The sequence below is a fragment of the Metarhizium brunneum genome, chromosome 1, assembly GCF_013426205.1.
Source record: "Metarhizium brunneum chromosome 1, complete sequence".
NCBI classification, from domain to species: domain Eukaryota; kingdom Fungi; phylum Ascomycota; class Sordariomycetes; order Hypocreales; family Clavicipitaceae; genus Metarhizium; species Metarhizium brunneum.
Genome location: NC_089422.1, coordinates 1,943,583 through 1,959,021, shown reverse-complemented (window position 1 = coordinate 1,959,021; position 15,439 = coordinate 1,943,583). Strand labels below are relative to the sequence as shown.

Below are 15,439 nucleotides of genomic sequence, written 5' to 3'. Positions count from 1 at the left end.
GCAGCCGCCCCCAGCAAACGCCAGCCCGAAAAATTATTTCCTTCAGATACGCGACTCCTGAACACCTTCTCCCCTTTTCCTTTCTCCTCATCACACAACATCAGCCAAACTTGTGACTCCGCGCAACGCTTGCCGTCTGTCTATTTCAACCCCATCTAGGGCACGAAGCTACCCTGATCAATCTCCCTCCTCATTGCAACAGAGTTCAATCCACGAGCTTTTATATCAACCCACCACGCTCTTTCGGACGTCGCTTTCGCACAAGCCCAACGTTCGAACGTCATCATCCCCAAAACTTACACACAGTCAACCATCCTCCATCCAACCATCAACATGTCTGCTACCAACGTGGAGAAGGCCACCGATGCCGCTGTCAATGACGTTGCAAATACTCTGAGCAATACCTCAATCAGCCAGCCTGCCGACGACAAGGCCGCCGCCAACGAGGCTGCCTCGGCCAGCGCTGCGGAAGGCCGCCGTCTCTACATCGGCAACCTGGCCTACGCGACAACTGAGGGGGAGTTGAAGGACTTCTTCAAGAGCTATCTTGTGTAAGTGTGCGCTTGTCTAAACCCTTGACGAGAATGATGCGGGCTCGCCGGATGCCAAGTGACATGGCCGGCCTTTGCTTTGATGTGGCCCCGAGGGACGTTGCAAGCTCACCTGCCTTTTGTCCTGATGACAAAATATGTTGCCATCATGAAACGGAGCATTTGTGATAGCCGCGCTGTTCACTTGACTAGCATTCAAAATCTCGCGCTTTGGGCGGTATCCAGACCTCTTTGCTAATAGTGCTCACAGTGAGTCTGTCTCGATCCCAAAGAACCCTCGCACTGAACGCCCTGTGGGCTACGCCTTTGTTGACCTCTCAACACCTTCTGAGGCTGAGCGTGCTATTGCTGAGCTCTCTGGCAAGGAAATCCTTGAGCGCAAGGTCTCTGTGCAACTCGCCCGCAAGCCCGAGCCTGCTGGCGAGAAGACTGAGGGTGCCAACGGTGAAGGTTCAGGTGCTGAGGGATCACGCCGTCGGGCCTCTGGTCGAGGTCGCGGACGTGGCCGCGGCCGTGGAGGACGTGCTGCTCGCGGTGGCCGTGCTGGTGTAAGTCTCCCATGACGTCCAAAGAGAATACACAGACGAAGATTTAACCCAACTGTTGTGACAGGACGCCACCGAAGAGAAGAAGGAGGGTGAAACTGCTATTGCCGCCACCGATGCCGCGGCCGCCCCTGCTGAAATCGAGGGCACCACTGAGGTTCAACCATTGACGGACATCACAAACCACCATCAGAACAAGACTGACTCGGAAACAAAGAAGAATCAGACTCGACCCCAGCGTGAGCGTCGCGAGCGCGGCCCCCCTGCCGATGGTATCCCTTCCAAGACCAAGGTCATGGTTGCCAACCTCCCCTATGACTTGACGGAGGAAAAGGTGAGAAGACATTTCCATTTTGGTGGTGGGAACTTTGTAGCGAGAGTTGAAAGTTGTGCTGACACGTCTTCTTTAGCTCATCGAGCTTTTCAAGGCATACGAGCCTTCCTCTGCCAAGATTGCCCTCCGACCTATCCCCCGATTCATGATCAAGAAGCTTCAGGCTCGCGGTGAGGCTCGTAAGGGTCGTGGATTTGGATTCGTCACCCTTGCCTCCGAGGAGCTTCAGCAGAAGGCTGTTACCGAGATGAATGGCAAGGAGATTGAGGGCCGCGAGATTGCTGTCAAGGTCGCCATTGACAGCCCCGACAAGACTGATGAGGAGGCCAACGCTCCTCAGGAGGAGAACAAGGAGGCCACTGAGGCTGCCACCACCACTGCTTAAGTGGCGAGCCCTGTCTTGTTGTTTTGATAGGCAAGGGTTACGCTAGATGACTCGGGACGTTTCCTTGCCTGAATGAGAATAATTACGATGATTTTCCATATCACTTATGGTAGATGCTGGTTCAACTTTTAAGAAGACAAGCGGTTATGGGCACTGCTCCATTTGTTTTACCTGAGAGACATTTCATCACACAAGCTATGTCTATGTGGGTGGAGTCTGGCGGTTATTTGGGATGGCAGTGGTTTTATTTGTCTTGCTTGTTATGAAAATTTAATATTTTAACCTCATGAGAAAACTAACTGAGTAATGCATGACTGATATGCGAAGAGGAGAATGGATCTGTAGTGACATTCTATCAACTTAGCCCACCTGGGCTGCGACGATGCACAGTAGGCCCTTTCTCCACAGCAATTGGACGATACATTGAGTGATATTGCCGTCAATGTACTGAGGTATAGAGTGTCGGGCCTGACCTTGGGCGAGCATGTAAATGGCATTCAAATATCGATCTATTCCCAGATGGAACGGTGAAGTTGCAACGTTATAGACCAAGTAGTGGTGATTGCGTAAACAGAGTACATGCTATTAAGTACTTAGTAGGTAGTAGACGAATTATGTGGCCCCGCCCATAGCATTCAAGGTTCAATCCACAGTTTGAAAGTTTGCTGTACCAGAAGTTGGCTGATGACCCGGGATTGGACACCTGGAGCCACTTGGCCTTGGCCGGTAGCATTGACGACAAAGGAGAGAGGAGGAGGGGACTGGGTGTGCCACAACTCTTCACAAGGCGGCAGCCACCACATGTTCAATGCCAAAAACAGGCGTCACCTGTGTTCCTGATTCCTGATTTCTCCATACCACATAGCCCCAACCGTCGAGAATACCAGACACAACAAACATACGCACTTGCATCCGAAACTCCTGGCCCGCACCTCAATCGTACCTCGACCGCTCCCGCGCGTCGCCACACAATGGCGTCAAAGGCCATGTGGGAAGTCGACCCTGAGACGAGGTCCAAGGTTCGCTCATGATTTCCCAAGCAACCTGATCAACTGGCAGACCAGCCCGTTCCCGTCATGGACACGCCTACAAGGAAACGGTGCATGCTAACGGCAAAATATACAGCTCGCCGCCCTTCAGAAAGAATCCAAAAACAACATCTGCTGCGACTGCAGCGCGCCATCTCCTCAGTGGGCATCCCCCAAATTCGGTGTCTTCATCTGCCTCTCCTGCGCCGGCGTACACCGTGGTCTTGGTGTCCACATATCCTTTGTGCGCAGCATCTCCATGGACGCCTTCAAAGCGAGTGAGATTGAACGGATGAGGCTCGGTGGCAACGAGAGGTGGAGGACGTTTTTCGAAGAGCACGAGGACACCCAGATGCGAGGAATTACCTGGGAGGATGCGACCATTGCAGAACGATACAGTGGCGACGTAGGCGAGGAGTGGAAGGAGAGACTTTCGTGTAAGGTGGAGAATCGAGAATATGTTCCTGGCGAGAAGAAGCCTGCTGCTCCTGCGGTGAAGCCTGCGTCATCACCTGCTCTGGGAGGTCAGAGAGCTGGATCGAGGACAGGGACACCGTTGAGCAATTCGACGAGCCGGAGCGAGAGTCCTGGTAACCGTGGCGCTGGCGGTAAGGTCAAGGTTGACGATAGGTACTTCTCAAGATTGGGAGCAGAGAACGCCTCGAGACCAGACGATGTTCCGCCGAGTCAAGGCGGCAAGTATGCTGGCTTTGGAAATACCCCTGCACCTGCCAAGGCGGGTCAGGCTGGTATTCCCAACTTTGATGAGTTGCAAAAGGATCCCATGGCTGCATTATCAAAAGGATTCGGTTGGTTTACCTCTACCGTGAGTAAGACTGCCAAGACGGTAAATGATGGTTATATCCAACCGACTGCCAAGCAAGTATGTCCCCCTGTCCCATCACTTCAAACAAAACTCTCTCTGAAGCCGAATCTGGGAATATTAACTTTTGTGATGTAATAGTTGGCAGAGGGCGACTTCGCCAAACAAGCCCAACTCACAGCCTCCCAATTCGCAAAACAAGCCCAAATGGCCGGAAAATCCGCACAGGAAGGATTCAACCGCTTCGTCGAGGGTAACGACAGCAATCACAGGAGAGATGCGCCACTAGATGCGAGCCGTAAAGACTTTTGGGATGATTTCTCAAGTCTTGCAGAGCAGAAGAAGCAAACGAGCAGTTCGATTGGGACAAGTGCCATGGGTATGGGAAAGAAAGGCTCCAGCGTCGCCCAGCCTACGAAGAAGGCAGATGATTGGGATGACTGGTGATTTAGTCACGGGGGTAGTAGCTGGGGGCGTTGATTGGAGTATGGTGGCTGTATGTTAGCCAGCTATGATAATTTATCTATTCTTCAGTTCCGAGTGTGTGTAATAGTCGCTTGGGTGTGGGATGATCTTGATCCAGAGCCGGTCAACACGAACGCCAGGTCAGCTGAGGAGCAGATGGTGGTGGCACTTTGGAGGCAAATTCATCTTGCAAGACCAAGAATCCATTGAAGCAGAAAGCCACATGTGCATGGTCTGCAGTGTGCCCGGGTGGTCGCAAAACATCGTCCACGCCCCTCTATGCCATACCAAGCAAATGAACTCGAAGCCGGTCATCCATCTCTTGCCCCGAGTCCGGTTCTCGCTTTGCCTATCTCCTCGGGCCGCAGCCTCTAGTTGTGGAAATACCAGCGCTTTCTGTTCTCTTTCACTGATTTATTTGCCATAGGATATGGAGCGGACGAAGGCAGGGGTGCGGTGTGACCAAACTGATGCGATTGTTGTGCTGAAACTCTCAATCGCAACCCAATTGAACATACAGTTTACACTTAGTTGTCCAGACTCGCTGCACGATGCAAAAACCTACCAACACGCCACCCCCATTTCAGCATGGATAATCACTTACGATATCACATCCAGCAATTTCTTCTGATCTCGTCCGCATCTCGAGAGACAGACTCCCAAGGCGCGTGGCGTTTGCTTCCCGTCCGGATTGTACCCGCACAAACTTTGACATGGGGATCACGTGACTCGGGTGGCCGAGGCTGGAGCCGGCCCTAGCCGGGACTACTCGGTCGACCGCCATGATAGGACCACGGCTGTAGGCCTTTGCCTCTTGCAACTCCTCCACATAGCCATTGATTGCAACAGTCGCCATGTCTGCTCTAAGAATCCTCGTTCCCGTCAAGCGGGTGATTGATTATGCGGTATGGAACCCTTTCTACGTGGCATCTAAATCGTGTAGCTTTTCCCTATGAATGGCGGCTAACAGTCCCTTCCTTTGTCCAACTATAGGTCAAACCCCGGGTCAACAAGGCGCAGACGGCTGTCGAAACCGCTGGCGTCAAACACTCCATGAACCCCTTTGACGAATTATCTGTCGAGGAGTCTGTTCGCATCCGCGAGAAGAAACGAGCCCCCGGCGGCGTGGAAGACATATGCGCCATCTCCGCCGGCCCGGCCAAGGCCCAAGATATTCTGCGAACAGCAATGGCCATGGGCGCTGACCGCGCTATCCACGTTGATGTCAAAGAGGGCGACGATCTGGAACCCCTTGCGGTCGCCAAGCTACTCAAGAAGGCCGCGGAGGAGCAGAAGAGCAATCTCGTCATACTCGGCAAGCAGAGCATCGACGATGACGCCAATCAGACGGGTCAGATGCTTGCCGGTCTACTGGGCTGGCCCCAGGCCACCCAGGCAAGCAAGATTGAGTTTGGCGAGGGCGACAGCGTCAGCGTGACGAAAGAGGTTGACGGTGGTGTTGAGACCATTCGTGCCAAGCTGCCCATGATTATTACGACGGATTTAAGACTCAACGAGCCCCGGTACGCGAGCCTGCCTAACATTATGAAGGCTAAAAAGAAGAAGCTTGATAAGAAGACGTTGAAGGACTTTGGATTGGAAAACGAGAAGCGCCTCAAAGTGCTCAAGGTTTCGGGTAAGTGCTACGTTCTGGGGGTGGGGGGTTGAGACGAAATGATTGCTAACGAGTGTTGTAGAGCCTACGCCTAGACAGGGTGGCGGCAAGGTGGAGGATGTTGATGGCTTGATTGGCAAATTGAAAGAGTTGGGTGCATTGTAAATGGTTCAAAGCAAAAAAAGATGTGTTAAAACATGTAGCATTTGACTGCCGGCTGGGATGCAAAGCTTGCGCCAAGACAATAGATCCAAAGGTCCTGTACCAAAACTACCTGTTTGTTTGTAAATGGTGCTACACGTGAACCTAGAATTGCGTCACGCCGCGATTGCAATATTGGCGGGAGATGACCATGTGAAATGTAACTATTGACAACTTGGTCTTTGCCTTCATTTTCCTTGGCAGGCCAATCGACAGGTTTACGTCGGTATGGTGTAGTATCCAAGCAGCTCGGAATTTCGCGCTTTCTGGGCGCATTTGTGCAGAAGCGAGTTGCCGAGAAGGTGTCAATGCATACATGCACAATGACATGCTGGTGGCTAATATGATGCCAATAACTAGCATTTCCTCCCGTCTGGAGTAGACGGTGACACAAACACCCCCACAGTTGTCATATGCTGACTACAAGAAACATTGAAGTCGCGTTTGCAGCTACAGTAGGATCGAGATGTGGATTGCTGGCGCGAATAACAGCGGCGACTTGAGGAAAGCCGATGCTGGGCATGCTGTGACGCCTTTGCAGTGGAACACAAAGACAATTGGATCCTTGAAGTCTTGAGGAAAGACGATGCAAGGCATCCTGTGACGCCTTTGCCGTGGAACCCAAAGACGTTTCGATCCTTGACGTGCCCCTTTCGACAAGGATGTGGCATCATGGGCTACAGCAACTTTTCAACGATATCGGCGAGGACCTTGGTCACACTTCCCAAAGCGGTCAAGCACATTTCCTCTTCCCCACCACCACTTCCGCCCCGGCCTCGCCAGACAATAGCGCCCGCGGGGCCGTGAGGCTCCCCCAATGCAGCCAAAAGTCCAACTGGACAGCGGAAGTTACAGCGCTCGCCTGCAGCCCAATGGCGCAAGGGCCAGGTGCAGGTGCGGACCAATCAGGAAGCGTGGTAAGCAGCGGCCAGCGGAACACCTCGCAGCGACGAGACATTGAGCAGTTGGCCCGTGTGGCTCAATTTTTTCTGTCCTCTGCCCGCGTCACCATCCCTCCCGCTCTTTCTTCTTCCCTTCCTCTTCCCCTCAACGGTCAGCAAGTTAAATCCCCAGCTCTCATCTTTCCAAGTCCGCGACAGCGTACACCGCAATTTATAAACCTCTTTCACTCCCAAGAGCGCCATTGTGCCTCAGATTCTTGTTCTCGTTGAACAGCTGCGTCTGAATCCGCCCTTATGAACGGGCGCCCGTCAGTCTTCACCTCTCAGGTACGTAGCCGCAATCGGCTGGTCCTCTCTCTACGCCCCAAGTTTGCACCGTCCTGCCTCTTTCTTTGGCTGCACCCAGCTGTTGCAAAACTCGTCTCTGCCTTGCACCTGTATCCCATTGGCACAGATACCTTCTTGTCTTGCTGGCCGCCATTGTTTATTCTCCCATGGCCAGCACGGCAATTCAGCTGTGACGGAATCTTGAGTACTGACGCCTTGTTGACAGGATTATCTCTCTGGTTCGTCGGATCTGAGACACCGCTACATCCACCCACCCCCAAACTGACAATTGACAATGTAGACCACCTCTGGAAGTCCCAGTCATCCTAGGTTGACCTTCCTTGACCTCGACATTCTCTAGCTGCTCTCTTTATCCAAACTACTATCTGTATTCCGGATTGCCATGTTCTCTCGACTGGCCATTAACCTCGCCAAGCCGGCGTTCAAGCCGGCGGCAGCCATGGCGCCTCGAATGGCCATTCAACTCCGATTTATATCCCAGGCTACCGCTGGAAGCACTGGCAGGAAGATGCCTTCCAAGCCCACCAAGAGCACTGCTCCCGTTGAGTCGGTGCCTGCTACCTTCACCATTCGAGTATGTTGCTACATTTGTGTCGTGTGTTGCTATTGCGAAATCATTGCTGACTTGCTTAGGATGGCCCTGTCTTCAATGGCACGGCTTTTGGTGCCAATGCCAACATCTCGGGTGAAGCTGTCTTCACCACCTCTCTGGTCGGTTACCCGGAGTCCATGACTGACCCGTCGTACCGTGGCCAGATTCTGGTTTTTACCCAGCCGCTCATTGGCAACTACGGAGTGCCCTCCAACGAGCGAGACCAGTACAACCTTCTCAAGCATTTCGAGTCCCCCCACATTCAGTGTGCTGGCGTTGTCGTTTCTGACGTAGCTCTCAACTACAGCCATTGGACTGCTGTCGAGAGTCTGGGCGAGTGGTGCGCCCGTGAGGGTGTCCCAGCCATTTCTGGCGTCGATACTCGTGAGATTGTCACTTTCCTCCGAGAACAGGGATCCTCGCTTGCTAGAATTTCCATTGGCGAAGAATACGACGCCGACGAAGACGAGAGCTTCATCGATCCTGGCCAGATCAACCTCGTCAAGCGTGTGAGCACGAAGGCCCCCTTTGTGGTCGAGTCTCCCGGTGCCTCGCTCCACATTGCTCTTATTGATTGTGGTGTCAAGGAGAATATTCTCCGAAGCTTGGTCAGCCGTGGTGCCTCTGTTACCGTCTTCCCTTATAATTACCCTATCCACAAGGTTGCCCAGCACTACGATGGTGTCTTCATCTCCAACGGTCCCGGCGACCCAACTCACTGCCAGGAGACTGTCTACAATTTGTCCCGTTTGATGGAGACTTCTTCCATCCCCATCATGGGCATCTGTCTTGGCCACCAGCTCCTGGCCCTTGCAGTTGGTGCTCGTACCATCAAACTCAAGTATGGCAACCGCGCCCATAACATTCCTGCCCTGGACTTGACTACTGGACAATGCCATATTACCAGCCAGAACCACGGTTATGCCATTGATGCCAGCACTCTGCCCAGCGACTTCAAGGAGTACTTTGTCAACCTCAACGACGGCAGCAACGAGGGTATGTTGCACAAGACCCGACCCATCTTTTCTACCCAGTTCCACCCGGAAGCCAAGGGTGGTCCAATGGACAGCTCATACCTCTTTGAAAAATATCTGGATAACGTCCGTCTTGCAAAAAGCAAGGCACTGGAATATAGGGACAACCGCCCTAGCCAGTTTATGCTGGATGTGCTGAGCCGAGAACGTGTTGGTGTTGAGCCTGTGCCTCTTGCCAGTGCCGCGTAAAAACCACGTTAGTCGCAGGTCTTGAAGTGTAAGGGAATGGCGTTTTGATTTAAGTTTGGCTACGTGTTTACTAGGCAGATTGTCTCGAAATGAATACAATTAAGTACAACGATTATATAGTCGGCTCTAGACAATGAGTGATGTATCCTTTTCGCGACTGTCCCGGCACGATTTGTTTGACGGCAGATATGACGCGTAACGGCACCCAGTAAATGACGAAATCCACGGCTTCAAGAGGTCGCCCGCCGTGTTTGTAACATTTTGCAACCAAAGCCATGTTACTCGGCTCGGGCATCAGCGAACCACAACCATGTTCAGGTACTGGCAGTTTGAGAAGTAGGCCGAGATTCTTGAGCCAATAATGGCCCGTTACTGTTCAACGCTCAATGCTGGGTTGCTCATTTCGAGTTTGAAGATTTTGTACTTTGCCATTGGTCCGCTGAGATTGGCCTGGAGTTGATAGCCGGTGCTGTATTCGCAAGGCTGCCAGCTAGTAGTAGTTACTCGTTAGTCAGTCCCCTGGGAAGAAGCTGACAGCAGGGGCGGATATCACGGCAGAGGAACGCGCCCAACCTCGTCGCTGGGTAGCACTAGAGATGCAGTCATCACCGTTGCCGTTCTGATGGTCTCTCCCCCTGGGGTCCAGCTGCCAATATTGCCTGTGCCGTCGAATCCGGGTAACTTGTGGAAGCGCCCGCTTCGTCTGCCACCCCCGGCTTCTAATCTTTTAAAAAGTTATAATAAATAGCCTGGCTCGTCTTGGCTGACGCATGGTCCATTGTGTCTTTGTTTGCGGGCTGTTTATGTATCTGCCCTGGACATATTCGGCGATGCGTCTCCTGCTCCTGCCGCTGTTTGCTTCCACCGCTGCAGCGCAGGGCGTCGTCTCTGTATGTTCATAAACCTACTGCGTGGGAAATGGATGCTCGTACTTATAAGTGAAAGGCTACGGTGTACAGTCAGCCTAATTTCGAGGGGCTATTGAGAAACGTCATTGGGTTCGGGTGCGTGAACCTCGACGACGTGTATGTACTGCCGATGGAAGATGCTTGTTTATAATTTTGGAACCAGTTTGAGCTTTGTGCTGACTTTACGCAGGGGGTTCAAGATTGAGAGCATTGAGCTGCGGCATCAGACGTTTTGCTATGCCTACGGGTGAGTTGAGTTCTGTTTGGTTTGGCGGTTCGAGTAGATGGCTAAAGGGGGAAATAGCAAGGTGAATTGCGCGGGGACGAGCGTTTACATGTCCAGAAGCGTCGGGGACTTGTGGAGGTATCTTACGACGGAATCGGCTCATTGCTTCGATGCTTCATAGGTGGTTTCTCGGCTGGACGATTACTTAGATTGACTTGGTTTGTCTCTGGGGAGACGGGACACAAAGTGTGGTGTGGGTATTCGTTTTCTTTGGGGGTTTGTATATTCTGGTATTTAGCTTTGCTGGCTTGCTGGGCCTGCGCTCTATGGTACAATACATTGCTTGATTTCATCGAAATGGAATCAAATGGCCTCCTTTCCTGACCGCCCCTGGACGGCGTTACAAACCGGGTTTGTTGTACATTGTGTTCCTAATGTCTTGAGATGGCTGTTTCGGAAAACCTCCACGTTTGGACGGTAGGGATGTGCTCCATTTTGCAAGTGAAGAGGTCTACCCGGGTTGTTCCTAGAGCCGGCGTCGGTCGTCTTCGTCCCTGCCTCCAGCGCCGGGAATATACCGATCACTTCTTGGGCGGAAACCACCTCTGGATCTTCCGGGGCCTCTACCTCGTCCACCGCCGCGACCGCCTCTCTCTCTGTGGGGAGGACGGATGCCTTCGAAGATTTCACGGCCTCGGTCGACAAACGAGTCTGAATCTTCAAAGGAGTATCTGTTGATTTCGCGGCCCATGTCTCGGTTCAGGTCGCGCGTGTAAAAGGCGCGCATGTTTTGGACGCGGCGGCGGGCAAGATCCTCCGGCACAAGATGGTATGCCAGACTTGGACGGGCACGGGTAAATTGTGCCTCGCCGGATGGGGGATGCGGTGCAGGTGGTGGCTGCTGGCGTCGAGGACCACGGGGACCAGTTGGCGGAGCCGAGTCTGTGAAGGTGCCTCTGGGACCGAGGGGGGCAGAGTTGATGCTGTCTGGTGCTGGCGCCGGTACTGATGCTGCCACGGACGCGGGCTTCGTGGGCGGAGGGGGACGACTGCTGGATGACGAAGAGACAGAGTTTGAGACGAGGTTTGCCTCCGTGGTGCTCCCGTCGGCGGCGGGGGCGTAGACGACTTCCCATCGATGACTGGGCCGTCTGCCACCTTGTTCCTCCATGTCGATCCAGGAGTCTATCTTTTCGGGTGGTATGAAGTCGATTGACAGTGCTTTGCGGTTGCTTTCGTTGGGCCAGACGCGGCCGTGCAGCAGCTGGCGAACACGCGAGGCAGCTGATACGGATTCCAGTGCCACAAAGGCGTGCGTGCGAATGAAGTCGAGGTAGAACTTGGTGACAATGTCGTCAGTGGAGCTTGTGCCTGGCGCGGAAGCAAGGGCGACTATGTGTGCGCGGAGCTCAGCCGGCCGAAGAGGTCGCATGAGGTTGTTGATGCAGAGGGCTGAGGTGGCCGGGTGCATCGAGGGTTCGACGTGTCGGTCGTAGTCTACCTCTGCCTCTGGGGCATCGTGGGCCTCGGCCGGGAAATGGTTGAGTTGATATGGCCTGGGAGCAAGCCCGGGGTCTGCTCGAGCTCGTTTTCTGGCAACGTCTTCCTCCTTGGGCGTGGGACTGGCAGAGCGCCGTTTGCGCTTTTGCGCGTCGGCTGGAGCTTCGACGGCCGGGTCTTGGATGTGCTGTTGATCCATGGGAGCGTCGCTGCCTGCGGGCTGAGGGTCTCGAGACGGAGGGCTTGGTTCGGGCTGTGATTCTTCCTTTTGTGCCGGTGCAGGAGTTGGCTCTTGTGTCGTCGCCGGAGGTTGAGGAGGCGTTTGCTCTGGTTCGGCTTCTGGCGCATCCTGTGTGACGGATTGTCCATCTTTGGTCTGCCCCTGCACCTCCTGCACCTCCTGTTCCTCCTCTGCCTGACTGGCGGCATCGCCATTGATAGGCTGCAAAGGTTTAGACTCAACTGCCGGCGCCTCATTATCCATCTGATTTTCAGCATGCGGCTCTGGTTCTGGCTCCGGCTCTGGCTCTGGCTCCGGCTCCGGTTCGGGGTCCGGTTCCTTGGTCTCTTGATCAGCCTCTTCCAGTCGCGCAACAAGCTCCGTCTTCAACCCTCCCTGAGGAAGACCTCGTCGCTTTAGTTCGGCTTTGAGGTCGACGACCTTGAGCTTAGCCCAGTCGGCCATGGTGCGTGAGATTTGGGCCGCCAAGGGGGTAGTTCAGCGCATTTGGGGTGACGAGGCCGTTGAGTGACGTCGCTTGTCGCAAAGGGCAGACGAATGCGATGATTTGCGCCGAGAGCTCTGACGGACTATATTGCGAGCAGACGTATATGTGGCAACCAAGGTGACATGAACGCCCCCTCAAATTGATGGTTTGGATGATGTAACGCTGCGGTGGCACGAATTTTGATGCGCAGGCAAAAGAATGAAGAAAAAGATGTAGGTCGCGACGCGCCAGCTTGGTGGAGGGAGAGCGGGCGTGGGGTCAAAGCATGTTGACAGTCTTGGTTGCGAACCGGGGTCTTGGACTCTTGTGGACAGGACACTTGGCCGCATCAGGACTAGTGCACTGATCTGGATCTGATGTTGAACTTTGACGACACAACATTTCCATTTGAACATTCGCGTCATACGCCATTCCTCGACGGGCGATGCAGAATTCATTGACCATGCTTGGAATAGGGAAGTAGAAGATGAGGAAGCCGGCGCTGTGGGCCACACCCCGGGCTAGGATGGTGGTTTCGACTGTCGAACAGAATGATGCGAGGACAATGCCGGCAATGCAAAGAGCCCATGCGCTTATTAGAAGAGACAGCAAGTTGCATAACAAGTTCGGAGTCTCTGAGATGACTAGTCGACAAGACGACTTACAACTCAAGGAGATGATTGCATGCTGATATCGATGATGGCGCTTGATCAAGGGAATCACAAAGGGGGCGCCGAGGTAGGATATGCCCGACGCGACTGTTGCTACGACGGTCATGGAACGATTTCCGGGGAGTTCAGATAGACATGTTCTGTATGCCTCTTACACCTACTTGCCATCCCCGAGTACCTGTGCAGACACGACAGTACCCTTATGTCTCTCTATGCAAAGCATACATGCATCTTTAAGAAACGAGCGTCACCTGCGCTTTTCACTCAAAAGCCACCATTCATCTCGGTAAGATGTAATAACAATAGTATTATTATTCCCGCACCATGTTAAACTCCCACAGGGACATACATACTGGACGCGCCACCACACAGGTTCAGTCTCGTTTCGACTTGACAAACGCACTCCCCTCCAGCCAGCGGCCAAAGTCCTTGACGTCAGGGTTCATCTCCCTCACAGCCGCGATGTCTGCGCCGTAGCCCTCCTTCTCGAAGAAGTTGAACATGGTCCTCAGCTCGACCGAGAGCCGCAAAACAAGCCACGCGATGAACCCAAACGTGGTCGGCGGAGTGGTGCCCACCTTTTCCCTAAAGACCTTTTCCATCTGCGCAAACGACAGCTCATCCCCCGCCAGCGAGATGCTCTTGCCTGCGAATCTGTCGGGCTCCAGGAAGGACATGGCGGCAAAGGCGCCAATGTCCTCGGTCGCTATGAGCTGGAGCGGGCGGGACTTCAGCGCGTCCCGCCAAGCCGTTGCGAAAAGCTTGCCGATGAAGCCCGGCGCAAAGTTGTCCATGAAGGCGACTGGCCTGAGGATGGTCCAGGACATGGTGGTGTTTTGCGCCTTGTCGATGAGATGATGCTCGATGTTGTGCTTGCTTTTGAAGTGCGGGACGTCGGTAGGGTTGTCGATGGACTTGGCGCCGTGGCGATCCACGGACGTGTACACAAAGTGCTTCACGTCGTGCTTGATGGCCGAGTCGACGAGCGACTTGCCCTGGGCCTCCTCGATGCTGGGGCCGGATTTGTTCATCGGGGCCAACTGCGCGGGTCGATTAGTACAGTCAAGTGCTATTTATCGAGCTGTGCTCTGCGCGCTGTACCTGGACGCTGAAAACCCCCCATATGGGTGCCTCGGTTGCCTTTTTGGCATTCTTGAAAATGGCCTCGGTGTCGTCTAGGTTTCCTTGGACAAGTGTGACCTTGGGGGACGCAGCAGCCAGTTTCTTTGCTCCTGGCGAGGTCGTGTCTCTTGTGACGGCGAGGATTTGAAAGTCGGCGTTTTTCGCGAGCAGGGACGTGATGACGCTGCCACCTTGTTTGCCGGTGGCTCCTGTTATCAGCAGCGCGCGCGACATGTCTGTTTGTCTGGAATCTGGATGTATCGTGTGGCGATCAAGCGTGCGATGTGGAAGAGCGGATGGAGGCAAGGGTGAGGACGATGGGCTCAAACGAGCGCTGTCGCCGCGTTGTTGCCTTCATCCTTTATACTCTGGCCTTTTGCTTCTCATGCCACGCGCATCGCGGTGATTAGGAAGCCTCTTACAAATGCGGCATTTGAGTTCCACTGAAGCCAGTTTATCGCATCTCGGCCTACGAAAGAATGCCGAAAGGTGGGGACCGAATGGTCGCCTCCATCAGCGGCGCATGGCAAACGTCGACTTGGACTCGGATGATTGCTAAGCATGAGTTGACACGCACCGTACGCAACTCTGGTGCGGTTGTAGGGACGACTCTCGCTTGTCAAGCGTGGGGCACAATGTACGCTGTCGTGTCTTGTCGCATGCACGTTGTCTCATGACCTTTGCATGGCGATTCGCAAATGTCGCCTTTGCATGTTCTCGCCATGGTTCGAGGCCCGGGGTCTTTTGAGTGACGGGCCACTCATACAGCCAATTGTAGACTGAAACAAGTGACGGAGTGGGATCTAAGGACGGCAACAGTTTGGTTCGGGTGACCAGAGTTCCTTGTGCAAACATGGTGTTTTGGATCCAGACGAACAAAGACGTAGGCATGTCCCAGGCTGAATCGAGAATGGACCGTGCCAGAAGCATGTCTTTGAGAAGCAGCGGGAAGCACCGACAGCAGATTTAATGACAAGGCTTGAAAAACTTGACCACGTGTAGAAGGCTTTCAAAAAAAAAAAGCTTGGTAGCCTTTGTATAGTCTCCTCGCTTGTCCTGGATCTACATCATTGTCCGCAGGCCACGCTGGATGTGGTGCTGAATGGCGGCATCAGCTGTCACGCGCTTCTCACAAAAGCCAATTTGGACACAATGGAGAAATAATGGAAATGAGCAGAGCAGAGCACGGAAGCGGCAAAGGTCGTCCATGTACTCTTGAAAGCGAACGCCCTTGCTCCTCATATAAATAAGGGGACGACGATCCGAGCAGAAGCCAGTCATCTTCATCCGCAA

The 15,439-nt window shown here is 53.7% G+C and overlaps 7 protein-coding genes across 7 annotated transcripts; 5 read left to right on the top strand and 2 right to left on the bottom strand.

Moving 5' to 3' along the window:
• Positions 1 to 333: 333 nt before the first annotated feature.
• On the top strand, positions 334 to 1,815 carry tcg1 (Single-stranded TG1-3 DNA-binding protein; the record flags this gene model as incomplete). The annotated part of the gene is made up of 4 exons (XM_014694416.1): positions 334 to 551; positions 802 to 1,099; positions 1,164 to 1,430; positions 1,507 to 1,815. 4 exons carry the CDS (start codon positions 334 to 336, stop codon positions 1,813 to 1,815), a joined length of 1,092 nt encoding a protein of 363 aa, XP_014549902.1.
• A 971-nt stretch (positions 1,816 to 2,786) lies between these two features.
• On the top strand, positions 2,787 to 4,113 carry GCS1_0 (ADP-ribosylation factor GTPase-activating protein; the record flags this gene model as incomplete). Its single annotated transcript, XM_014694417.1, has 3 exons — positions 2,787 to 2,834; positions 2,941 to 3,726; positions 3,808 to 4,113. The coding sequence occupies 3 exons, from the start codon at positions 2,787 to 2,789 to the stop codon at positions 4,111 to 4,113; spliced, it is 1,140 nt and encodes a 379-aa protein (XP_014549903.1).
• An 872-nt stretch (positions 4,114 to 4,985) lies between these two features.
• Positions 4,986 to 5,911, top strand: ETFB (Electron transfer flavoprotein subunit beta; the record flags this gene model as incomplete). The annotated part of the gene is made up of 3 exons (XM_014694418.1): positions 4,986 to 5,036; positions 5,125 to 5,767; positions 5,829 to 5,911. The coding sequence occupies 3 exons, from the start codon at positions 4,986 to 4,988 to the stop codon at positions 5,909 to 5,911; spliced, it is 777 nt and encodes a 258-aa protein (XP_014549904.1).
• Positions 5,912 to 7,579: 1,668 nt separating this feature from the next.
• cpa1 (Carbamoyl-phosphate synthase arginine-specific small chain) lies at positions 7,580 to 9,012 on the top strand (the record flags this gene model as incomplete). The annotated part of the gene is made up of 2 exons (XM_014694419.1): positions 7,580 to 7,771; positions 7,831 to 9,012. The coding sequence occupies 2 exons, from the start codon at positions 7,580 to 7,582 to the stop codon at positions 9,010 to 9,012; spliced, it is 1,374 nt and encodes a 457-aa protein (XP_014549905.1).
• Positions 9,013 to 9,842: 830 nt separating this feature from the next.
• On the top strand, positions 9,843 to 10,327 carry G6M90_00g006000 (uncharacterized protein; the record flags this gene model as incomplete). Its single annotated transcript, XM_066129606.1, has 4 exons — positions 9,843 to 9,902; positions 9,958 to 10,037; positions 10,111 to 10,167; positions 10,225 to 10,327. The coding sequence occupies 4 exons, from the start codon at positions 9,843 to 9,845 to the stop codon at positions 10,325 to 10,327; spliced, it is 300 nt and encodes a 99-aa protein (XP_065985626.1).
• A 345-nt stretch (positions 10,328 to 10,672) lies between these two features.
• On the bottom strand, positions 10,673 to 12,331 carry G6M90_00g005990 (uncharacterized protein; the record flags this gene model as incomplete). Its single annotated transcript, XM_014694420.1, has 1 exon — positions 10,673 to 12,331. One exon carries the CDS (start codon positions 12,329 to 12,331, stop codon positions 10,673 to 10,675), a length of 1,659 nt encoding a protein of 552 aa, XP_014549906.1.
• Positions 12,332 to 13,398: 1,067 nt separating this feature from the next.
• Positions 13,399 to 14,380, bottom strand: NMRAL1_1 (NmrA-like family domain-containing protein 1; the record flags this gene model as incomplete). The annotated part of the gene is made up of 2 exons (XM_014694421.1): positions 13,399 to 14,064; positions 14,126 to 14,380. The coding sequence occupies 2 exons, from the start codon at positions 14,378 to 14,380 to the stop codon at positions 13,399 to 13,401; spliced, it is 921 nt and encodes a 306-aa protein (XP_014549907.1).
• Between the last annotated feature and the right edge of the window lie 1,059 nt (positions 14,381 to 15,439).